We start from the raw sequence: 25016 nt of genomic DNA, 5'->3' as shown, positions 1-25016 counted from the left end.
GGACGTGTCGTGATGGCAGAGTGGCAACCGAGACTTGGTGTTGGAGGCACAGGCTTGTCCAAGGTGCCGGACAAGAATGAAACAGGATATCAGGGCTAACGGGGCTCTAGGGACAAACATCTCCTGATGGACCCAGGGGCAGCTGCTGGCCCGATAAAAGTCTTTTCTACACACTGACATCTTAACAAAAGGCCAAGAACATACCTATGCTGCTGACCACTCTCTAAAGGTCACCTCCCTCCTCCCCTGTGCTTCCCAGGGCCAGGTAGTGGGGACCTGGAGGTGACTGGACAGGCCTGGCTCAGAATTCCCCAGATGGGGTGGGGGGGCTCGCACGAGGAAGGAAGCACAGCCAGGAAGGGTGCCGCCCCCCAGACCCCAGGGATGGCAGACAAGACTAGGGGCCAGCGGATGGTCAGAGCAGTGGCCTCTGAAATGTAGGTCAGCAGGGCCTGGGTCTCAGGGGGCCTTGAAAATCAGATCCAGAGCTTTAAAGGGCTTTATGAAGGGGAGTGGAGGGTGTACTAGGTTGAATAGTGTCCGCCCACCCCCAAAAATCCATGTCCACCTGGACCTTCAGAAGGTAACCTTATTTGGAAATAAGACTTTTTAAGATGGGATCCAGTCAAGGATGCTGGGGTGAAGAGGTGATCCTGGGTTATCCTTATGAGAAACAGGAGATAGGGCACAAGCATGAAAGACAGAGGCGGGGTGGGGGGCGGTGATGTGGCCACGGGCCCAGGCCCACCTGGAGCCGCAGGAGCTGGGGGAGGCGGGCAGGATCCCCCCTGGGGCCCCTGAGGGGCAGGAACGCTGCCAGCACCGATTTTCACGTGTGGCCTCCAGTCTGCGGTTTCAAGCCCTCAACTTTGTGCCACTGGCCCTGCAGCCCCGGGACACCCGTACACTTGGACACCTGTGTGTCTCAGGGGCCGGCCCCAGCCACCCTTGAGGGAAGGACAGGAGAGGGTCCAGACAGGAAGCGGAAGTCAGGCCCTGGGGACAGCGGGGTGGCCCCGGGCCGGGCCCAATCCCGGGGACAGAGGTGAGAGTGGTGAGGAGAAGGAAGGGGCAGGGCCTCAGCCACTCACTCAGACACTTGGCCCTGCACACCGATGAGGCTCGTCCGCACAAACCCGACCTGGCCGGAGGCCGCGTGCCGGCCCAGGCACCAGGGCAGGCCGGGCACCTGAGCGCCCAGGATCTCGATGCGGTCGCCACTTCGGAAGGTCATCTCTTCGGGCCCTGAGCCCTGGAAGTCCGCTACGGCCAAGGCCGGGCCTACAGCTGCAGGAAGGAGGCCACACACGGTCAGTGCGGGGAGGCAGGGCCAGGAGGGGCCTGGTGGGCCAACAGGCGGCCCTCAGGCACACTGTTGGTGTCCCTGGCCAGGGAGCTTGCGGCTCTGCTGAGGACTGACCGGGCACCCGGCCGGTGCCGTGAGACTGCAGGGCTGGGTGCCCATGCGGTCCTGGGAGGCGGTGCCTTATTCCCACCCTGAGAACGAGAAACCGAGGCCTGGAGACGTTGATCAACTTGGCCTAAGGGCGCCCTCGGGCAAACCCAGCTGAAAATTCACTGAACAGGCCCACAGGCCGTGCAGACACCAGTCAGCCAGGTCAGGTCAAACGCACTGGGCCTGATGGGGGCTCAGATGGTAAAGAATCTGCCTGCAAAGCCAGAGAGCTGGGTTCGATCCCTGAGTTGGGAAGATCCCCTGGAGGAGGACACGGCTCCCTACTCCAGTATTCTCGCCTGGAGAATTCCATGGATAGAGGAGCCTGGCGGGCTACAGTTCGTGGGGTCAAAAAGAGTCAGACATGATTGAACGACTAACACACAAAAGGGGCCAGGCTGTTTTTTCCGAAGAAGACCCCTGCCTGCCCCACCCCCATGGTCTGAGGGTCCTCCGAGGGGTCTGATGCGGCGCCGGCAAGAAAGCAAAGGCCTCGGAGGTGCTGGTGGAGCGGGGCGTTACTCAGTAGAGGCAGAGCAGCCGGGGACCCTGGCCTGGCCTCCCTGGGCGCCGTGTGAGTCTGGACCAGCTCTCTGAGCCTCCTTATCGTCTCAGGAACTGGAGAGGATCCGAGCCACCTCTTCTGGCTTGGGGAGGACTCAGGGGAGCCAGAAGCTTCTGGAATGCAGGTGCCCGCCCGCCTCAGCCCTTCTTCCCCAGGGGAAGAGGACCAGCAGAAGCACTTACCCATCAGCTGGACGTCCGGCGCCATGGGTCCCCCCAGGGGGTCGTTGACGGAGTCCTTGGGGACCCTGAGAGCCCACCTGGAGCGGGATGAGAGGGGATTTCAGATCCGGAGCAGATTAGAACCGTGCGCGGACTGGACAGGTCAGAGCCACAGGGGCCTGAGCAAAGTCCACCACTTGCTCCTACTGCACGGACACTGCTCCCAATACACACACACACACACACACACATACACACACACACACACTCACCAAACACACCCCCATACACACTCACCAAACACACCCCCCCACACACTCACCACACACAACCACATACACACAACCACACACACACCACACACACACACACTCACCAAACACACACACACACTCACATATACTCACACAACCACACACACACACTCACCAAACACACCCACACACACACACTCAGCACCCACACACACACACCACACACCCACACACACCACACACCCACACACACCACACATACTCACCACACATACACAAACTCACCAAACACACACACACACACACTCACATATACTCACATAACCACACACACACAGTCACCACAACACATACACACACACACAACCTCACACACCCACACTCACCAAACACACACACACTCACCAAACACACACCCACACTCACCAAACACACACACACTCACCAAACACACACACCACACACACTCACCATACATACACACACACACACACTCACATATACTCACACAACCACACACACACACAGCCAACACAGCACATACACACACACAGCCTCACACACCCACACACTCACCAAACACACACACTCATCAAACACACACCCACATACACACTCACCACACAGAGCCACACACTCACCCTCACCACATACACATATACACACACACCACCTGACACACACACACAGCCACCACACACATACTCACGAAACACACACACACTCATGAAACACACACATACTCACCGAACACACACACACACACACTCACCACATACACACACACAACACCTCACACACACCAAACACACACACACAGCCACCACATACACACACACACCACCTCACAAACACACACACACTCACCACACACACACACACTCTCACCAAACACACACACATACAGCCACCACACACACACACTACCTCACACACAAACACCACCTCACACACACTCGCCACACACACACACTCGCCACACACAAACACTCTCACCAAACACACACACATACAGCCACCACACACACACACACACACACCACCTCACACACCCACACACTCACCAAACACACACACACACACTCACCAAACACACACACACACACCCACACACCGACACACACACACACAACACAAATTTACTCACACACCCATACACATACTCACCAAACACACACACATCACACACACACCCACAAACACACACCCGCATACCCACACATATACCTACACACTCACACACACACACACCACACACACATATACTCACACACCCACACATACCACCCCACACACCCACACACACACACACATATGCCCACACACCCACACACCACACACACACCCATAAACCACACACACACACACAGAATGTGTGGCCTTCAGGCCCAGCTTGCTGCAAGCCCTCCACCACGTGCCTCCTGCCCTCCCACAGGCTGGCTTCCTCGAAGACCTCTCTCCATCATCCATGGACTATTTCACTGTAAACAAGGAGATCTAGTTTCTCTCTTCACTTCAGCTGCCAGGAAGCTCAAGCCAAGTCAACGCCCACTTCAGCACATGAACAGGAGCCTGGATGCTACCTGTCCCTGCCTTACCCAGGCTTTTTTGGTTCTTATTTGCATAGATCCCTGCATGTTCCCTTACTATGGGCACAGGCTATGTGGCTCCCTTAAAAGCTTTCTGGAATGAGCCCGAACATGAAGCCAGAACCCCAGGCTGCACACCCCCGGCCGTCTCATTCCAGGGCAATCCTGCCAGGGAGGTGTCACTGTCCTGTCCTGCAGGAGACCGCCCCGAGGCCACACACTGGAAACGGCGGAAGGCGTGGAGGCCGTGTCCGCCTGGGGCTGACACCCGCCTTGGCCGACGATGGACCCCGGCCTGGGGCCATTTCCACGCAGTCTGCCAGCATGTGGCACCCGCAGGAGGGAGAGAAACAAAGGTCGGTACCTACTGATGGAACGGGATCAACGGCTCCGGAGTGGCCGCCGCTGCCCCCTCCTCCTCCGCGGACGCGCCAGGCCCCGGGGCTGAAGAGTCCACGACCGCAGCCGCGTCTGCCTGAGGGCCCCTCGGAGGCCGCCTGGAGGGCTGGGGGCCGTTTCTCACTCTCACATGGCGGTCGGGACACAGGACGAAGAAAGGCCCTTCAAAGTGGCAGAGGGTGGTCATGCAGGCGGCTGGACACAGGGGGCAGCACCTGCCGGGGTCCCCCCAGCCTCGGTTTCTGCACCCACACAATGACTCTAGAGGCCCAGGGACCAGGGCCGGGAGGCTGGACCCGGGCTGGCTCCCTCATCTGCCTAGACTTGGCCAGGAGGAGCCTGGCTCAGCTGCAGCTTCTCTGGGACTCGACTGGGCTGTGAGGGGGCCAGGTGCGTGATCCTGAGGACCCCTCCTGTTTGGATCTCCCCCTGCCTTGTCACCCCGCAGCAAATCTGGCTGCAGCCGGCCTCCTCCCATCCTCTCTGCGACCGGGAATGACTGACCGCTCAGGCCCCGCTCGCGGCAGCCTTGGAACCTGACTGTGAGACTCCCGGAGTACTCAGAGCCACAGCCTGGCCAGGAACTCGGGGGTCGCTGGCAAAATCCCCTTTTCCTGTTATTTCCCTGGGGACTTTCCCTGCCCAACGTCCCCTCAGGGTCTGCTCCTCCAGGGCCCTCCTGCTGCAGGGGCTCCGGGCCCTCCCGGACCAGTGGGGAGCCACCGACGTCACGTTGCTCACCTTCCTGGACCAGGAGGCTCTCGTACGCCAGCCTCAAGGCGTCCGCATCCACCTGGACGCGGACGGCTGTCTCCTGGTCCTCGTCAGGCTCGAGCAGCCAGAAGGCCTGGTCCATGAGCAGGTTTTCCAGGCAGTGATGAGTGAAACCTGGGGGAGTGGACAGCCCTGGTCACCAGCGGGCTCTGGGTGTGCGGAGAGAGGCCCTCACAGTCCAGCGCTGGCCGAGCCCTGCGCTGACCAGGGCCTGGCAGCCAGCCCACTCTGCCCTTGGAGACTCACGGTACTGTCTACTACCCGAGCCGGGCCACGGGGCTGAGCCTCTGGGCTGTGAGAGGGCCAGCCGTGACCGTGGACAACTTCTCTGGACTCGTTACGTCCTCTAGGACCGTCAGTCTCCTCCTCCGTGACGGCACAAGAGTGTTCAAGGAGACCAGGACACAGGGGGGTGGGCACAGCCCTGCTCTGGGGGCGCAAGGCACTGTCACTCTGAGTTTCACTTCTCACTTCTCAGCCCTCGGGGGGATGGGGCAGCAAGGTTCCCAAGGAGAGGCGCCTAGCCCGTCAAAGCCTTGCTTTGAACAGAAGTTTTGGAAAGAAGGCACATGGGCTGAGACTGGTGTGGCTTTCCTCTCTGTGTTCAGCTAGGGAGAGCTCGGCTGCTCTAGTGCATTGATCCTCACCAAGGACAGGTGACCCGTGGAGGGCTGCCGTGAACGCACCTAGTCGTAAGCCCCGATTGGGAACATCAAGTGCTTAGTGCACGCCGGGGGTCCCAGAACCCTTCTGGGAGGGTCACTGTTTTACCGAGAGCGTGGTAGGTGGAAAACTTCCAGATTTCTTCAAACGTCTTGAACGTCACCACCATCTGGTCCTGGTCACTGTGGATGGACAGCAGCCTGGCCGACAGCTCCTTCCAGGAAAGAAATAGGCGTGAGACACAGTCCCAGGGGCTTTGGGGTGTCTGCCCATCAGCAGAAACATTTCACAGGAGTGACCTAGGCAGGGATGGGGTGGGCCGGGGAAGCACAGCTGATTCATTTACAGCCAAGCTGCTCCTCTCCTGCTCTCAGACCAGCTGTGGCTCCCCAGTGCCATGCCGAGCCTTCCCAGAGCTGGCGGCCTCCATGCCCTCTCTGTGACTCAAGGGCCTGCCTCACCCCCTGCACGCCACCAACACCAGGGTCTCCTGCACTCAGCCCCGCACAGCCCCAGCCCCATCTCCCGTCCCAGCCCGCAGCAGCAAACTGACTCCCATCTAAACCCAGCGTACCCTCTCCTGACAACGGTCCCATGAACCCTCCTGGTGGCGCCGGGGCCTTCAAAGTAGCACCAGCCGGGACTTTCCCGGGTGGTCTGGTGGTTAAGAATCAGGGAGCATGGGTTCGATTCCTGGTTGGGGAACCAAGATCCCACATGCCACAGGGTAACGAAGCCTGCCAGCTGTGGGTACAGAGACACAGCTAGAAAAGCCTGTGCACCCCAGTGAAGACCCGGAACAGCCACAGAAAGGCAAATAGCACCAGCTGACGTTGATCAGAGGAGACGGGGTGCCACTATTGTCTCCACTGGGATTCAGATGAGGCCCCACCCTTAACCAGCCACCCAGCCCTGGCATCACAGGGGCATTACCCCCACCCCTCGCTGTTGGGCACCCTGCTTGCAGTCCGCTGACCCTCACAGCAGCTCCATGGGGTCACAGTTCTAAGCATCCTGGTAAGTGGCTGAGGAGGCTGCATTCACAGAGGCCAGGGGGCATCGGCCAAGGCCAGGCCGGGCTGAGTGCACAGTCGGGAAACTGAGTCCCAGAGAAGCCGAGGCTGATCCAGGCTCTTCCTGGGCAAGTCCAGGCGGATGCGGGACGCCAGCCCAGGGCCAGCCTCCCGGCCCGGGTCCCTGGGCCTCTAGAATCACTGTGTGGGTGCAGAAACTGCGGCTGGGGGGACCCTGGCAGGTGCTGACCCTGTGTCCAGCCGCCTGCATGGCCGCCCTCTGCCGCTCTGAAGGGCCTTCCTGGTCCTGTGTCCCGACCGCCACGTGAGAGTGAGGGACGGCCTCTCAGTCCGAAGCCTCCAGGCCTCCTCCTGGGCCCGCCGCCTTCTCCTCCAGGTCGTCCTCCTCCGCCCCGTTCTCAAGTGTGGATCCCGCGCCCCTCCCTCCACCCAGGACCCCAGGAGCCAGACTCACCCCGAGGGCGCGGGCCACCCCGCAGCTCTCACTCTCCAGCAGGCGGAGCCGGCCCCGCAGGGCCTGTTGCAGGTTGGGGTCGGGCAGCCCGCTCTTCCGCCGCACGGCCAGCAGCCGCAAGGTCAGGTCTGGAAGCGCGGGGCCGATCAAGGTGGGCAGAGTGCCGTGGGGTGCTCCCCCGCCCCCGCCAGCCCCCGCCGGCAAAGCCGGGGAGCCGGGTTCACACCCCACATGTACCGCCTGGGAAAACTTCGCAGGCGGCCTGTCTCCCCTGAGGCCAGTTCCTTTCCTTGAAAATGAGTCACGTGCTGTCCATGTACACAGTCGGGAGGAAGTGGACTGTGTCATCGCCCCAGGGCAGGACAGCATCTGTCTGGCCTCCTGCAAATGGCCCCAAGTCACCATGACCTCCAGCCCCGATCTCTCCCCGACCCGAGCTTCAGCGGGCACCTGACCTCTAGGAAACACCCCGCTGGCGCCCTCTGGCTCCCACCTCGTCCTTCCTTCACTAGCTCCAGCAGGGCCGCAGCCCCAGCCCTGCTCGGACCAGCGACACCTGCCTCCATCACCCTCCACGTGGGCCCAGCAGCCAGCCCTACTGATCCACCTGCAAAGCCAGGCTGAACCCGGCACACACACCCAGCACGGCCCTGCCCCTTCAGTCTGCCAGGGCAGTGTCTGGGCCCTGGCCCTCAGTCCAGATGATCCTCTGGTCCGCAGAAGCCAGAGGGTCCCCTACAACTGGGTCTGGCTTATGGCACACCCTGGCTGTCAGACCCCTGGGCAGTGCCAGCCCCTAGAAACTTCTGCAGCGATGGGCGTGCCTGCTCTCTTCAGAGTCCCACAGCAGCCACCAGCCACATGGGCCCCTGAGCTCTTGAAATGTGGACAGTGTCATTGAGGAACCGGAGTCTTTCTTTTGTTTATTATTAAAAAGCAGAGACATTACTTTGCCAATAAAGGTCTGTCTAGTTAAGGCTATGGTTTTTCCAGTGGTCATGTATTGATGTGAGAGTTGGACTATAAAGAAAGCTGAGCGCCGAAGAATTGATGCTTTTAAACTGTGGTGTTGGAGAAGACTCTTGAGAGTCCCTTGGACTGCAAGGAGATCCAACCAGTCCATCCTAAAGGAAATCAGTCCTGAACATTCATTGGAAGGACTGATGCTGAAGCTGAAGCTCCAATACCTTGGCCACCTGATGTAAAGAACTGACTCATTGGAAAAGACCCTGATGCTGGGAAAGATTGAAGATGGGAGAAGGATGAGATGGTTGGATGGCATCACCGACTCGATGGACATGAGTTTGAGTAGATTCCAGCAGTTGGTGATGGACAGGGAGGCCTGGTGTGCTGCAGTCCATGGGGTCACAAAGAATCGGACACGACTGAGGGACTGAACTGATGTTAAGTTTAAGCATAAGTACCCACACATGGCTACGATATTAGACAGCACAGCGGGAGTGGTTTTCCATCTCAGGAAGAATAAAATGCAATCCTTTCCACCTTCTCAGGCACAGCCTGGAGCCGCCTGCCCTTCTCCTGCCCACCGCCAGCCTGCGGTCTTCTCTCTGCTGCTCTGAGACGTCCAGGTGTCTCCCCTAACCCCACCCCAGGGCCTTTGCACTCTCCACACCTTCCCCTGAGTCACTCTCCCAGACCAACGCCTGCCCGGCTGGCCGCTCTAGGATTCGATCTCAGTTCAGACGGGCCCTGCCCACCCCTACCGGGTCCCCCCAGAGGCGCCAAAGCTGGGGAGGTACGGGGAGGGAGGAGGGGGGAAGAGAGATGGGGGAGGGGAGCCCTCTGTGGAAGGCGTGCACCTGCCTTGGACATTCCCAGTGCCCCACCCCCCACCCCCAGCAGGAGACTCGGGATCTGGGATCGGCCCCTCCCCCAGCAGGAAGCCAGCCAGCATTTCTCAACCAAGTCTTCGTGGTGACCCCCCTACTCCTGGGAGAGGGTAGGGTTGCGCTTTCACTCCCATGATAACCTGCCTCGTGGCTCAATAGCCCTGGTCATCCCAAGTGACCACAAGAAGCACTGACCCCCTGAAAGGCTGGATGACAGACAACCGTCGAGGCAGAGGTGAACCGCCAACAACACCGGGGTCTCTGTGCCCCCCGCCCCCACAACTGGCGCTCCGGGGCGGGGCCTCAGGATAAAGGACTGCTTACTGCCCCTCCTCCACCCGGGACCGCCTCCCAGCATCAGCTCCTGCGGAAGTCCCGCAGTCCTGTCCTGGAAGCTGGGATGCCTCTCCTGGGGGCACCCCCACCCACCATGCCCCCAGGGTGTCCCTCTTTGGGTCTCACTTTCCGCCTCCAGGGTGACACCGCTTCCTCTTTTACATGTATCTGTGTTAGCCGCTCAGTCGTGTCTGACTCTTTGAGACCCCGTGGACTGGAGCCCACCAGGCTCCTCTGTCCATGGGATTCTCCAGGCAAGAATACTGGAGTGGGTTGCCATTTCCTCTAGGATATCTTCCCAACCCAGGATCGAACCCGGGTCTCCCACATTGCAGGCTGATTCTTTACTGTCTGAGCTACCAGGGGAGCCCTCCTCTTCGGGCAGATACAAACAGTCCTGAGAAAGCCTTTGCAAGTGCAGGCGCACCCCAGTCTTCTGTCCCCCAGGGAAAATTCAGAGTCCCGGGCCCTACCCCAATCTCCCAGCATCAGAACTGGACCAGGACTTGAGTGTCTGCCTTTAACAAGCCCCGCCCCTACCTGGGAGACAGTGGTGGACAGGGAAGCCTGGCGTGCTGCACTGCAGTCCTTGGGATCACAAAGAGCCGAACACAACTGAGCGACTGGACAACAGCTCCGACCCACCCCCACAGTGATCTTAAGGCAGGCGTCCAGCAGCCACATTAGGGAAGCCTCCGTTAGACATTCTTGAGCCGGGAGTCCACAGAACGGTCCAGGCTGGAGGGAAGCAGGGACGCCCAGGGATCCCACAGTCGTGAACCCGGCACAGGCTTAATCTGCTGCGTGGGGATGCCTACCTGTGGGGCAGGACCCCATCTGGCCAGGGGAGGGCCCAGCAGCCCGCTGAGAGACGCCCGCAGTCGGAGCAGCGTCAGTAGCAGAGCAGGGTCCTATGATTAAGGTGAGAACAGACAGCCTCAGCTACTATACAGGCACCAACCCCAGGGATTTCTGGAAGACAGGTTTGTCCACGCCCCTCCAAGCCACCGTTCACACCCTTCTCCCACGGTCACAGAGGCCAGCAGGGCCCGGAAAAGGTCGTGGGCTTCCTTTTGTGCGGTAACTAAGTACCCAACCCGAGCGGCTTCTGGAAACTACACAGTGTTATCTGGGGTCCGAGAAGGGTCTCTCTGGACCAAACAAGGTGTGGGCAGCACTGGTTCCTTTTGGAGGCCCCAGGTGGAGAATCTGTTTCCTTGCTGCTCTGGCTTCTAGAGGCACCGCACCCCTTGGCTTTTGGCCCCTCCTCCATCTCCAAAGCCAGCAGCACCAGCACCTTCAGTCTCTCTCTGATTCCCCTCCCAGGGTGGTCTCCCCGTCTCCAGAGCTTTGAGCCCCTCTGCAAACTCTTTTGCCACAGGAGGCACCGTGAGGGTGCAGGTTGTGGGAGGAGGACGTGGACGTCCGTGTTGCCGTCGCTCCGTCGTGTTGGCCTCTCTGTGACCCGTGGACCGCAGCACGCCAGGCCTCCCCGTCCTTCACCGTCTCCCGGAGCTCGCTCAGTCGCTCAGTCGTGTTGGCCTCTCTGCGACCCGTGGACGGCAGCACGCCAGGCCTCCCCGTCCTTCACCGTCTCCCGGAGCTTGCTCAGACTCGTGTCCCTCGAGTCGGTGGTGCCATCCAACCATCCCATCCTCTGTCGTCCCCTTCTCCTGCCCTCAATCTTTCCTGGCATCAGGGTCTTTTCCAATGAGTGGGCTCTTTGCATCAGGTGGCCAAAGTATTGGAGCTTCAGCTTCAGCATCAGTCCTTCCAGTGGCTAGTCAGGGTTGATCTCCTTTAGGATGGACTGGTTGGATCTCCTTGCAGTCCAGGGTACTCTCAAGAGTCTTCTCCAGGACTGTAGCTCAAAAACATCAATTCTCCGGTGCTCAGCCTTCTTTCCCCTGTGGCTTCCCTGGTGGCCCAGCTGGTAAAGAATCCTCCTGCAATGCGGGAGACCTGGGTTCGATCCCTGGGTTGGGAAGATCCCCTGGAGAAGGGAAAGGCTACCCATTCTGGTATTCTGGCCTGGAGAATTCCACGGACTGTATAGTCCATGGGGTTGCAAAGAGTCGGACACAACTGAGCGACTTTCACTTCACTTCAGCCTTTTTTAAGGTCCAGCTCTCACATCCATGCGCGACTATGGAAAAACGGCTTCAACGCCATTCAATGCCCGTTGAGTTCAAGTAAGCACGTGGCACCCCAGTCTCGGCTTCAGACTCCATCTTCCCACTGAGCCCAGGGCTCCTTGAGGCGGGGCCGAATCCAGGGCTGGGGCAGGCAGAGCAGAGATGAGATGAGCGTCCTGGGGCCCCAGAAAGCAGGTGGTGCCCACAGGATGTTGGAGATGTGTCACAAGACCAAATCGGGGGGCCATTAGAACAGCAAAATACCTAATGACAGCACCCGATAGAGTCCAGAGAATGAAATCAAGACCGCTGAGCCTGCCCATGCTAAAATAAGCAAGTAACTGGGGGGAGGGGACAGTTCTCCGCTTCAGTGAAGGTCAGTTAGAAAGAACGTAGAGAGAATGCAGCGTTAGGAAGTCCGCATTTAGCAACCGCTTTCATGGCTTCCCTGGTGGCTCAGACGAGGCCTGCAGTGCAGGAGATCTGGGTTTGATCCCTGGATCGGGAAGATCCCCTGGAGAAGGGAACGGCAACCCACCCCAATGTTCTTGCCTGGAGCATCCCACGGACGGTGGAGCCTGGAGGTCTACAGTCCATGGGGTCGCAAAGAGTCAGACACGACTGAGCGGCTGACATGGGTGAGCTCGGAGAGGGATGGAATAGACACAAAGCTCCCACCGGCTCCTTACTCACCACGAGTGGGAAGACAGGTGACTTTGACAATGACGTTTACACGGTCAAACGTCCCCTTAATCAAGCGAGCGACGTGAGACCTGAACGTCACCAGGGTCCAGACCCACGGACATTGAGAGGGACCGGAGGCACTGGGAGTTTCTGCCCGAAGCACCAGCCTGCCGCCCTGAAGGAACACCCGTCCCCACACTGTGGCACCTCCTACAGGCTGACTGCCTGGAATCTTCAGAGTACCGGCCTCCAGGTTAAGAAGCTCCAGGGACACACGGCCACAGAGCAAAGCCTGACCGGGGTTTTGTCAGATGGAAAGGAGGTTATGGGGACCGCCAGTGGGATCGCAGCATTCTGTCCGCAGGTTGTTTAGACCAGGAAAGCGAGTTTGGAATCGTCTCACTGTGAGGCTGCATGAGCAGGTGCCGGCTTTAGGAAGGACACCAAACGAAGGGTGAGGAGGGGAGTCAGGTCTACAGTGGACTCCTAGACCATCCCGGGAAAACGTAACACCTGCCTGAAGCGCAGAGAGAGAGAAGGCAACGCGCTAACATCTGAGGGGTCTGGGCGGGGTGTGCGCCCACGCTCAGATACTCAGTTGTGTCTGACTCTTTGTGACTCCATGGCCTGTAACCCACTGGGCTCCCCTGTCCATGGGATTTCCCAGGCGAGAATACCAGAGTGGGTTGCCATTTCCTCCTCAAGGGGATCTTCCAGACCCAGACATCAAACCTGCATCTCCTATATTGGCAGGCGGATTCTTAACCACTGGGCCACCAGGGAAAACCCCCTGGGTGGGCTAAGTGAGAATTCTTTGTATTGTTTCTTGTAAATTTGTTCCCCATTTGCAAAAGAAGCTGAAAAGGGTAAGAGGTCCAGGTAGACGTGGTGGGAGCCCACTGGCCCCTTGGCTGCTTGGGGCTGGGGAGCCTGGGAAGACTGGGGGTGCTCCCTGACCTGGCTCCGGGGGCTCCTAGACCATCCTGGTGCCAGCGGATGCCAGCCGTGTTGTGGGGCTGGAGGGGCAGGAAACAACGGGCTCGTGGTCAGATGCCCCTGGCTCGGACAGTGTGCCGGCTGGTAGGAATCCCGTGCTCTAGGGCTCATGGCCCCTCGGGCACTGGGCTGCCTTGTGGAAGGCTGGAATGGCCCACTTGTTTCCAGCAGGACCCAGCCCCTCTGTCTCATGCCATCGAGGTGTGGGTGGGGCCACAATCCCATGAGATCCCTGGGCCACGCCCCCACCACTACTCGGAGCCCCTCTTCCGGGCCAGGCAGGTGTCTGACCACAGGAGTCAGCCCCCTTGATGGCCACCCCCCTGCTATCTCCATTTACATCCCAAAGGACCAAGAGAACAGGAGTAAAAACACCTCCAGTCACCAAGCACGCACAGTGCCAGGCTCTGGGCCTGCTGCCAAGTATGAGGTTTTGTTGCCATTCTCCCAAAGCATCGATCATTTGTCAAATACTTATCGGGCACCTACTACGTGCCAAGCCCTAGAGCCTCCGTGGGTGACTTAAGCAGGTGACCAGGGTGGAGGTGAGGCTTTGACAATGGGAAGATGGGGGAAGAACAGGGGACAGTCTGTCCCTGGCTCGGAGCCTTCCTCCCTGTCCTTCCCTTCCCTCCTCCAGTTCTAGAGACAGGGGTCCCCTAGGCCACCCCACAGGTTTCCAAGTAGGGAAACTGAGGCCCGCGTCCAGCAGTGGTCCAGCGGCAATCAGGACGGGAACCAGGTCCTCCCCACCGGCAGCCCAGCCTGAGTCCAAGCCCCTCCTGCGCACACCCGGGCCGGTCGGGTGGGAGTCACAGGCGCCTCTGCCCTTGTCTCAGCCTGCATCCTCTCCTCCAGGAAGTATCTTCCCCAAGACCTGGACCAGGCACAGCTCCTTGCCACCCCCCACCCCGGGCCTGGGTCTGCCTGCTGGGAGGGAGGGAGGGATACCCCACCCTGAGTAACCCAGGGGTTCACAGCCAAGGACAGAGCAGGACGGTGGGAATGCCAAGTCGTACGAGAGCTGTGACCTCATGCGGGGCTGTGTCCCTGGAATCTCCAACCCCTGCCCCCCGTCGCACCAGTTGATCACCCACAAGACCCTGGAGAGGTGGGCCCGCATCCCTCGCAGACACTCTGCATCAATGCAGACGCAGACAGTGCGGGAGCCTGGCTCCGTCCCGGGGTGGGCGGGGACTGGACGGGGGCTGGACACGCACAGTGCACTCACCCCCTCGCACGGTGGCCTTGGCCTCCTCGGGCCGCGGTTGCTCCCAGATGACGGACGTGCTCTTGGCCGCTTCCCGGACCCCATGGTCACTACTGCCCCCCGAGGGCCCCACGGGCCTCTTCCCCCTCGGAGCTGGCTCCTCTGGGCCCTCCATGGCTGGTGGCGGCCTCAGTGCCAAGGGCTCCGCATGCCAGGCTGGCCTCTGTGGAGAGAGCAGAGGGCAGGGATCAGCAGCAGTCCTGGCCTCTCTGGGCGGCTGGGATCAGCGTGGACGCTGCCCCCGAGTTAGGGCACGAGAGGCACACCTTGCCTGGCGGGCTCCCGAGCACCTCCCTGGACAGGGCCTCCTCCCAGCACAGCACAGTCGCCTGGAGCAGACTCTGTCGGGGGCGCAAGCCTACATCTGCTTCCAGCTGCCCCTGTGGGCAGGGGGGTGCCCGTTCTTGCCCATCACAGACCCGAGGAAACAGCTCAGAACCTGGTGTGTAGAGGCTGCTCAGAACCGTCCCACGAGGCCTGGACAGGGACGTGACAACGGCTGCGCGGAGATGGGGGCAGAACAGCTGTCCCCTTGGGGTCTAGGGGTAAGCCCACCATGCCTCCCACTCTGCGAGGGCTGGGATGGACAGACTCCCCCTGGGGGATGGCACGCTTCCCATGGGGCTCAGCGGTGCTGTGACTCCAGTCTCGGTTCCCAGGGGTTCCTGCTGCTCCTTATCACTAACCCCCAGGCCTGGGGGGGTCTCAGCGGGCCCCCGGATCTCCCACTAGAATAGGCCTCCACCTGGCAGAGCCCCTGGAAGGAGCACAGGAAATGGGCCGGGGCCCAGGCTGTCCCCAAGACGGGAGGCAGCAGGCGGCAGAAGGCAGGGAAGGAGGAAATGGCCAGGGAGGAACTAGAGACTGCTCCCCGCACCCGGGGCACCCTGGAGCCTTCCCCAGACAGTGGGTCATCAAAGGAGGGTGACTTCCCTGGTGGTCCCGTGGCTACGACTCCACTCTCCCAATGCAGGAGGCTCGGGTTCAAACCCTGGTCAGGAAACGAGATGCCACATGCCGCAACTTAGAGTTTACATGCTATAACTAAAAGATCCTGCACGCTGCAGCGAAGACTCAGAGCAGTGAAATAAATATTTAAATACACATAAAAATAAAATTTGAGGGAAAAAGATAAGTGAGGGTCTGCACAGGTCAGGACCTTTGTCACAGATCTGAGGACAGAGAAGGACATGGAGCCGCTTCCAGGCCTGGGGAGGCGAGGCAGACTCCCCCCCACCCCGAGGCAGCCACAGGAGTGTGGGTCAACCATGCCCCCCTCAGCTTCCACCTCGGGGACCGAGGGAGGAGGAACGGCCCTGCTCAGCCACGCAGAGGGTGGCCGAGAGAAGGCCGGAGCCCCGGCCTTGTAGCCCGTCTTCTCGTGGAGCCTTGCGGCTCTCTGATGACGGGTGGGGGCAGCTCCACCCCGAACCCCGAGCAGGGTGGCAGGATGTCCCTTTGCACAGAGCAGGACGCACAGACGGGAAGCACACTTCCGAGCCCCTTCCCAGGGACAACACTGCCACCTGAAGAGCAGGCCTGGACTCCTCCAGACCATCCCCCTCGGGGTAGGCGCTGGGGGCGGGCCCCGCCCCCGGAGACCCAGAGAACGCCAGGCCAGCAGCGTGGGACTCAGAGCCCAGACAAGCCCACCAGGGCGCTACGGCCCCAGGAGCCTCCGGCCGGCCTCCCAGCTGCACCCGGGACCCTGCAGCAGAGAACGGGCGGGAGACGAGGAGGCAGACAGCAGCATCGCCAAGTCACCACAGGGGCTGGGGAGCCTGGGGCACAGGACACGGGGCATGGGCTGTTCCAGATTGGGGGGAGGGCGGTGCCCAGGGCACTGAACTCTCCATGAAAGCAAAGAGCAGCCAGCAGAGCACTTTAAACCCCGAGCGGACTGTGTTTTATTCCTTGAAAGGCCCGTTCCTGAGTTTGGGCAGAGAGGACAGAGGAGGAGACGCTGGAGGTGGGACCTGCGAGGGGCCTTGGGTTCATTTACCACCTCGGATTGTCAACAAGATCGGGGGACTGACCTCTGCTAGACACAGTGCAGACTCTTCTCAGAATTGCGGGCGTCAGGCTGTTCCGGGATGGCGGAGATTGTCTGCAGGCTCCCAGAGGGCACACAAGAATTTGTCACCGCCTGCATGCATCAGGCGTCTCTGCCAGGTTCCCAGTGGGGAGAGTACATTGCCCCCTTCTACAGATGGGGCACCGGGGTGGGCTCGGAGGGGTGGGCAGCTCAGCCCCCTACACATACACACACACACACATGCGTGCACACACACAGACACACATGTTCACACAGACACATACAGAGACACGCACACACACGCACACACATTTACACACACACACAAACACACATAAACACTCTCACATTAACGCTCCCTCACTTACCCCCACATGTATCCTGTGAGTGCCCACATCCTTGTCTTTAAAAGGCAAACAAACAGAGGTGCTCACACCAAACCCACAAGCTCCCGCCACCAGTTGAGGGTTCTCACGGGATGCTACCCCCGGAGCCATCAGAGACCCCCTCGAAGACATTCAGCGTGGGCTTAGGACCATCTCACCCATCTGGGGGAGCAGGCAGGGGGCACGCGGTGCCTGCAGGCCCACTCCTCCCTAGGCACTGTCCCCGAGAACTGGCCTTGACCCTGAACTCACCCCCTACAGTGGGCTGGGCCCAGGCGCCTTCAGCGTCAGCTCCGCCTGCAGGATGGGTGGGTGAGATCGAACTCCACACTCTAAAGCCTTTGGTTGTTTTTCAACAGACCCTGCCGACCCCTGCCCTGTGGCCAGCTCTGTGCCAGGCAGGGGCGAGGGACACAAAGGAGGGTGAGCCAGGCCTGCTGGAATGGGGGGAGGGTGTCTAGACACAAATGTGGCGGTGTCGGTTCCATGGGTTGAGTTCTGGGAGTGGGGGAGAGAGTCTGCTGACCCCACAAGTGGAGTGAAGGGAATCTGACCATTGAGAAGGCCCCAGGGGGAGACAGGACCCATGCATGACGGGGAGCCGTGCAGAGAATGGGAGGGCACGGAGTGTCGGCCATCCACGAAGGCAGGCCAGCAGAGCCCGCGGGCCACCTCAGCAGGCCAGTGTTGAGCAGGAGAGTCGTGGGTGCCTCAGGAAGACCATGCAGCCGGGCAGCTGCTGAGCAGCAACTGGGGCTCTGAACCCTTGATCCCAGAGGAAGAAGACCCTGTGTACCCCCATCCTCATGGACCTGACACACAGGGGTGTGAGCTCAGCACTGCCCTGACCACCCTGCTCCCTGGCCCTCAGGGATTCGAGGCGGGAGCTCCTGCAGGATCACTGTCCTACACCCAGTGCTCCCAGACCATCCCCGACACCCTGTCATTAGTGGGCCCCAAAGCCTCTGGGTATGACCCCTGCAGGCACCCCTCTGACGGCGACTCAGGGAAACCGGCTCACATCCCAGGGGGCCTTGGGGCATCAGGGGGGTGCCTTGGCCCGCAGGGGCTTCGCCAGGCCCGCTGCCCCCCAGACTCTCTATTCTCACCCCACCCCCACCCACAAGATGAGAGAGCTCCTGGGCTGGGGAGGCCTGCTTTAGCTCATCCCAAGCTTGCTCTGATTCTTTTTGTCCGGAACTAGCTTCACTCCTCTCATGGATTTAACACAGGAGTAGGAAAGGCCGTGTTTCTAGGAGGCATTACCCTGGTCCCCCTCTGCCTGCCTCCGAGCTGTAGAGAAAAGCAGGGTGTAGGGGGCCGTCTGGCTGTGACATGGTCCCCAACCCCCAAGCACCTCTAAGGGCCAGGGACCAGGCCAAGGAGCACCCAGGGGACGCTGGCACCCTTGTAGGCACCCCCAGGGAGGAGGGAGCAAGCTGGAGGCGGTCCCCTGTCCAGAGGGCGCAGAAGCGTGGACCCTCGGGTTCGGGGACGCAGCCCTGTTGCAGAGCTCTCCAGCCGCCTTTCGTCAACGTCCAGGGTCATTTCCAGCCCCTCTGCCTTGTGCTCCCCATTTCCTACTCCCGGGGGCCGTCCCCCCACCCCGTCACACGTGAAGACCTCCCAGCCTCTTTCAGGAGGCAGCGCCGTCCATCTGACACCCACCCCAACCCCCAGCCTAGCCGGCCCCTGTCGCCCTCCCCTCCTGACTGGGCACAGCGAGCCCCCTGCTCTGCTGTCCTGCAGCATCTCTGGAGGGCACGCGGATCCGTCGTCCTGCTCGGGTCCTGTTTGTGGGGTCTCTCTAGCCTCCACCTAGGGGGCCTTTTCCTCCACTCTCTGCCGCCAGGCATCTGGCTCACACAGCCCACATCCAGGGCATCTCTCTTCCCCAAGCCCTGCCAACCTGTCCCCTGAGAAGTCAGGAGCGGCCCACCGGTGCCTGCTTCCCAGGCCCACGGGCCTGCCCTCAGCGGCTCAGGGACGGTTTTCTGAGAACAGGGAAGGCTCTGGGGCTCAGGGGACTTCCCACCTGCTGAGCGAGGAGCCTGCCCACCAGGCGGGGCACCGCGGACAGGCGTAAGCCTGGGGTTCCTAGTCATGGCCCGCAGGAGGAAGTGGGCTCCGTCTCCCCGGGGAGGGTCCTAAAATAGCACTGCTCAACCGGAGAGGCTGCCCGTGTCCCCAGCTGCATCTGAATCTGCCCTGAACAAAAGCCTCAAGGACCATGCAGACCTCGCCCACCTCCCCAGGAAGCATCTCTTCAGGGTTGTCTGGTGACCTCGGTACAGAAGGTGACCAGCGCACCCCCACACTCACGCCCACCAGTGACCTCAGATGTGGTGGCCTTATTCGGACACAGGATGAAGTTAAGGCGCGGTTGCACTGGGGACGTCCCTGCCAGCCCGGTGGCCGAGGCCTCACATTCCCAGTACAGGGGCCTTGGGCTGGGTCTCCCTGCTCAGGGAACTGGATCCCACATGCCGCAACTAGGTCTGAAGGCCACAAGTAAAGAAGCCAGCGTGCTGCGGCTGGGGTCTGGGGCAGCCAGATAACAAATACTAAAAATAATCGTAATAAGACGCGATCACACTGTGCTGGAGGGGCCCTCCGTGTAGCGGTCTTTGTAAGAAGAGGAGGAACATAGACACGGCAGGGACCCCGGGTGAGGATGGAGGCAGAGAGCAGGGTGACGTGCCCTCGAGCCCAGAGATGCCTGCAGCCGCCAGGAGCCGAAGGACCCTCCCCCAGGACCCCCTGCCCCTCCCGGGGCTTCAGATGTCCAGCTTCCAGAACCAGGGGAGAATGAACTTCTAGTGTTAGAAGCCCCCGTTTGTGGCCCTCATTACAGCAGCTCCAGGCCAGCTGTCGCCCCGGGTCCCTGTGCTTGCCTTCTCTGTTGGGAAGCGGGCGTTTCGGGAGGAGGAGTAAGCGACCTCGGGCATAAACACAGGAAGCGCCCTCACTGTCAGGAGCCACCACCCACACAGCTGAGCATCCTCACCCTGCCCTCGTGACGCCTGGGGGAGCCTGACGGGCCATTTCACAGAGGCGCCATCGAGGCTCCGTGAGCAGCTATGCTGACTCAGGCCGGCCTGGGATGGGGGAGGGGGCACGGGTGGGATCTGAACCCAGGTGGGTCCGAGTCCAGCCCTCCACACTCACCCTGAACCTGGGCACGCCCCGCTTCTGGACCCCACACGGCCTCCATCCACGAGTTCAGCCACAGCCCCCACCCTGGGGAAGGTTACACCCAAGTGACCAGCAGCACTGACTCCTCCCAGTGTCTCTCGCATCTGTCATCTGTGTGAAACCCCCACAGACGGGGCTCGGGGCTCCCAGAGGGGTCATTGCAGGCGGGGAGAGGGACTCAGTGATGGGCCGGGACCACAGGCCCGGGCCAGGTGCTGAATCGCTCTTTGTGACCCCACGGACTGTAGCCCACCAGGCTCCTCTGTCCACAGGGATTCTCAGGCAAGAATACTGGAGTGGGTTGCCATGCCCTGCTCCAGGGTCTCTTCCCAACCCAGGGATCAAACCCAGGTCTCCCGCATTGCAGGCAGATTCTTTACCGTCTGAGCCACCAGGAAAGCCCCTGACACTAAAGGGCCTGAGTCAGGGTCTCCCTAGAGCAGTCCGGCCGGGGTTCCCGGTTAAGTCACCCGTCCCATTGGTTGATGGAGAGGAGGCCCAGGGCGGTGACCAGGGCGGTGACCCAGCCGGGCCACAGCTGCAGTGCCACCCTGGTCGGGCACTTGTGGTGTCTGCCAGAGGTGGCGCCAACCCAGGGTGGGGGTCCACTTGAGGTCCCCTTGAGGGCCCGGAACCCTGCTTGCTGGCAACACAGCTCCTGTGTCCTGGCCAGACCCTCGGGACAGGTGATTGGGTGGCCGAGGGAAGGTGGGGTCAGGTGAGATCTCAGAGCAGTGGTGCTTTAGCGAAACCGACGTCAGCACCGGGACGATAGCCATCGGCGGGCACAGGGCCCTCCCAGAGCTCCACTAGCCAGCACCCACGGCCTTCCGGCCTCTCCAGACACCAGCTCTGTTCCTTCCTGATCCTGAAAGCTCAGAAAACTCTCCGAGAAAGTGAAAAGCAAGAGACGGCTCAGACCCACCTGTGGCAAGACCCAGCTCTGTGGACAACGCCTGCTCAGCCACCCTCACCCTCCCGCCCAGAGCCCCGTACCTGCGCCCCACTCTGTAGGACAGCGGACACCAGTGGCCGCGCCCTCCTCCTTGCTGGCGGGCCTCGCAGGCCGTCTCCGCCACCCACAGCCCTTCGGACTGCACAGCAGCCGCCACCGCCCCCTGCTTCCTGCCGCACTTCCTCCCTGCGCCTGGGCCCGAGCTGCTGCGCCGCCTCCCAGGGCTGGTTGATCATTAGCTCCAGCCTGGGCCAGTTCCAGGCCCTGACCCGCTTCCAGGCCCTGACCCGCCTGCCCACTGCCTGGTGTCCAGGCTCAGAGGTGGAGGCTGGGGGCCGCCTAGGCTCTCTCCTCGGCTGCCAAGATTGGGGAAGTCAGACAGCTGCCCTGCCAACCTCAGCCCTGCTCTCTCTTCCTCTTCCACTTACTGCACACACACACACGCACACATTTACATGCACACACGTGCACACACACCCATGCACACATACACCCATGCGCACATGTTTACACATACATGTATACACACATACATGCAGAGACATCCACGCACACAGGCACATACATGCACACATGTGTGCGACACATTTATACAGGCATGCATACACAGATACACGCACACCCATGTGTCCACACGTGTGTGCACAGACAGACACGTGGTTCCTTCCCACTGCTGCCCCGCCCAGTGATGCAATCAATGGGAACACATACTGGGGAAAGCTGGGGGCCTGCCTACAAGCTCTCCTTCCTTCCTTGTCTTCTCACCGGCTCCAGGGTTTGAGAGCAGGGCTGGGTTTCCTGGTTGTCCGACAAGCAGCAAGAACTGAACTGGGGTCAGCCCCAGACCTACCCTCCCATCAGCTCTCAGGCCCTCACAGAGGCAGGGGTTGGGCTCCGCCCCAGCTCAAAGCCAGGAGGCCACCTTCTCCGCCCCCAAGCTTGGGAGGGGCACGGCCTGGCTTCCTGACCAGGGAGGATATCTACGTTAAGTGCTAATGTGCCAATTTCACAGACAGGGAAACTGAGGCTCAGGAGATGACCTGGTCCAAGGCTGGTGACAACTAGAGGGTAAGCCGGGAACCAGGTCTGACGGACACTGAGATCCCTGACCACCGTGTCTAACCCCAGCACTGCTGGTGTTCAGGGCACTCGCTCTTTGTCCTGGGGTCCGGGCAGCGTCCCTGGCCTCTGTCACTAGAAGTTCACCCCAGGGTGACAACCATGCCTGTCTCCAGACCCTTGCTCCCTGGGGGCACTCTCATTCAGGCTGAGATCTGCTCTGAGCCCAAAGGTTGCCTCCCTCCCACGCCGTCCGCCTTTATCCGATCAGCTCCTGGCATTATGCATGGTCACCCCAAAGTCGCAACCTCCTCTCCCCTCCCCTCCCCTCCCCAAGCGTGAGGGGCACAGCTGGAGATGCCAGGGGCGTGTGGCCGCCTCACGCTGGAAAGGTCTCCGCTGAGGGCCAGTGTGGCGCCTCAGCCCCTCAACAGGCAGTGCTGGCCACTGGGGGGGACCCCAGCAGGCCCAGGCCCAGTGCTCCGGCCCCTCACACCCCCAGCCCAGCCAGACCCCAGGCCACACACCACCGACATGCTCGGTGACCCCGAGGCGGGAGGCAGAGGCTCCAGGGGGCCGTTTTCACTGTGATGCTGGGTGGAGTAGCAGGGGAGGGTTTCACAGCACCCTGTGGGCCCCAGGGGACCAGGAGGCCCCAGAGCAGAGGGGGCAACTGTTCCCCCAGCAGCTCGCCTTCCCCCGGGGAGCATGGCCTATCTGCGCCCTGCCAACCTCTCTCCTCCCTTCTCCTGCCCTCCCCGTGGAGCAGGAACAGCAATCTTTCTAGCTGTGACGGCAGCGATGCGAGCGCCTAGGGGCTGCCGTGACAAAGGACCCCAGGCCGGGCGACGTGAAATGGCAGAGGTTTATTCTCCCGCAGCTCTGGGGCCGCAGTCAGTCAAGCTGCCAGCAGGGCTCCGGGCAGCCTCCTTCCCGCCTCCCCCAGCTCCCGCGTGTCCAGCCAGTCCTGGGCCTGTGGTCACGTCACCGCACGCTCTGCCTCTGCCATCATGTGCCTCTCCCTTTGTGTCTCCTCTGCTCCCACTTGGAAGGATGCCCTGCACTGTCTCCGGGGCCCTGCGAATCATTCAGGTGGATCTCACTTTGAGATCCTTACACGGATCAATCACATCAAGACCCTTTTCCCTAACAAGGGCGTGTTCAGAGGTTCTGATGGACGTACCTGCGGAGGCTGCCCTCCTGCCCAGAGCGCTAGATGCCCACGGGGGTGGGGAACAGGCCGGGGACATGAGTTAGTGTTTGGGGCACCCGCCTACCTGACCACAGCGCCCTCCCAGCAGGCTGCCTGACCTCGGCAACCTGCAGTCTTCCAGGGCCCCGCTCTCCTGCCCGCCCCTCGGGCCCCGTCCCACCCCGAAGGCCCTCTTCCTCATAACACCAGCCCGTCCACCCCCGCAGCCCGCCTGCCTCCCCGTCATGGGCCTGGCATGGTGATGCCCTCCACCCACCCCTTGCAAGGCGCCCGCTGCCATGGTCTCAGCCCTGGGGAAGTTGGGCTTTCCTTGCGCTCGCCTCCGCTGGGACGGCTCTCCTGGGCAGGCCTGCCTCCAGCCGTGCCCACTCTGCCCTGCACGGGGACCTGTGGATACACCTTCGTCCCCATCCTCTGCCCCCGGCCTTGACTCCCCTCCTCCCCCGGAGGGCAGAGCTCCAGGCCTATCATCTCCAGCCAGGCTGCCCCTCAGGGTCGAGCTCGGCAGGCACCGCCGTGGCAGGCTGCCAAGTCCACCGATGCCACCTGGAAGGCCGGCGTGGCCGTGCTGATCATGGGCCTGCAGGGAGGTCCCGGGTGGGATCTGACTGTCTGGTCTAGCTCTGAGCCATCACAAGGGTTAGTCTAGAGGCGAGAATCCTTCCACAGGGTGTCGGCTGTACTCAGGTGTCTCTGCATCAAACAAATCCTGGTACCCCAGGCCTCTCCAGGGGCCGCTGCGGGGGGCGAGCAGGGGACTGGGCTCCCCAGGCAGTGGAGAAGGATCAGGGTGTCAGGAAGTCCCCGTCTCCACTGGCCCCTGGCCTGGGCTGGCCCCGGGCTCCGTGGGGCCTTTGGGGCTGTGGAGAGAAGCTGGGCTAGGGCCCTGCACCCGCCCTCTCTAAGCCACGGTGTGCCCTGAGCGCACCCCCGCCCCGCTCCTCTCAGCCTGTCTGTGAAGCTGGGCTCCCCGGTTCCCCAGCCGGCCCTCCAGAACCCCATGCTGTGCGGAACTCAAGCTGCTTGCACCTTCCCACTCTGTTTTTCTGGAAACTATGTTGAAAGAGGACCCCGACGGCTCCATATCCATAAAAGGGTCTGGATTCACTTCCTTTCCTGGCCATTGTGCCCCGCGGCAGCCTGAGACCCGCATCCTGTTTGCCTCTGCAGCTGTGCTCTTGGCTCAAGGCCTGGGGCTTTCCACGAGCCTCCCCTGCTGTGCCCATCATTCTTCCACTCCTCATAGGGCACCCCTACCCTGCACAGCATACCCTCATTCTGCGTGTTGCACCCCAACTCCTCAGAATGTAACTCAACTCTGCAAGAGCACCCCAACCCTGCACAGCATCCCTAATTCTGCATGTTGTACTCCAATTTCTCAGAATGTAACTCAACTCTGCAAGAATACACCAACTCTGCATATGGCACCCCAACTTCACAGAGTGCACCCCAAGTCTGCAACTGCACCCGAATAGACTTCCAGAGGAAGAACGTGAGCCTTTCAGGTGGGGGTCTTTCAAGTAAGGGGATCCTCCTGGAGGTGGCTCATAGGG

General features: G+C 61.1%; 1 protein-coding gene across 10 annotated transcripts in view; it reads right to left on the bottom strand.

Moving 5' to 3' along the window:
* Positions 1-25016, bottom strand: part of SH3TC1 (SH3 domain and tetratricopeptide repeats 1) — a 61433-nt gene that overhangs the window by 18250 nt on the left and 18167 nt on the right. The window contains exons 1-9 of one of the 10 annotated variants that reach the window (XM_055434295.2): positions 21233-21571; positions 14582-14783; positions 10354-10446; positions 7350-7477; positions 5970-6075; positions 5166-5312; positions 4394-4586; positions 2204-2280; positions 1092-1287 (exon numbers count right to left, since the gene is read on the bottom strand). In XM_055434295.2, the coding sequence (XP_055290270.2) occupies positions 1092-1287; positions 2204-2280; positions 4394-4586; positions 5166-5312; positions 5970-6075; positions 7350-7477; positions 10354-10446; positions 14582-14783; positions 21233-21427 (1337 nt within the window). In that variant the 5' untranslated portion in view covers positions 21428-21571. Of the gene's footprint in view, positions 1-1091; positions 1288-2203; positions 2281-4393; positions 4587-5165; positions 5313-5969; positions 6076-7349; positions 7478-10353; positions 10447-14581; positions 14784-14886; positions 15040-16656; positions 18682-21232; positions 21572-25016 lie in introns of those variants that run through there. The other 9 variants (XM_055434283.2, XM_055434288.2, XM_055434289.2 and 6 more) reach the window with 9 other exon arrangements.

The sequence above is a fragment of the Moschus berezovskii genome, chromosome 5 (assembly GCF_049115385.1).
Source record: "Moschus berezovskii isolate FMDL1 chromosome 5, NW_MosBer_1.0, whole genome shotgun sequence".
Lineage (NCBI taxonomy): Eukaryota > Metazoa > Chordata > Mammalia > Artiodactyla > Moschidae > Moschus > Moschus berezovskii.
This window is presented reverse-complemented; position numbering and strand designations above follow the sequence as displayed.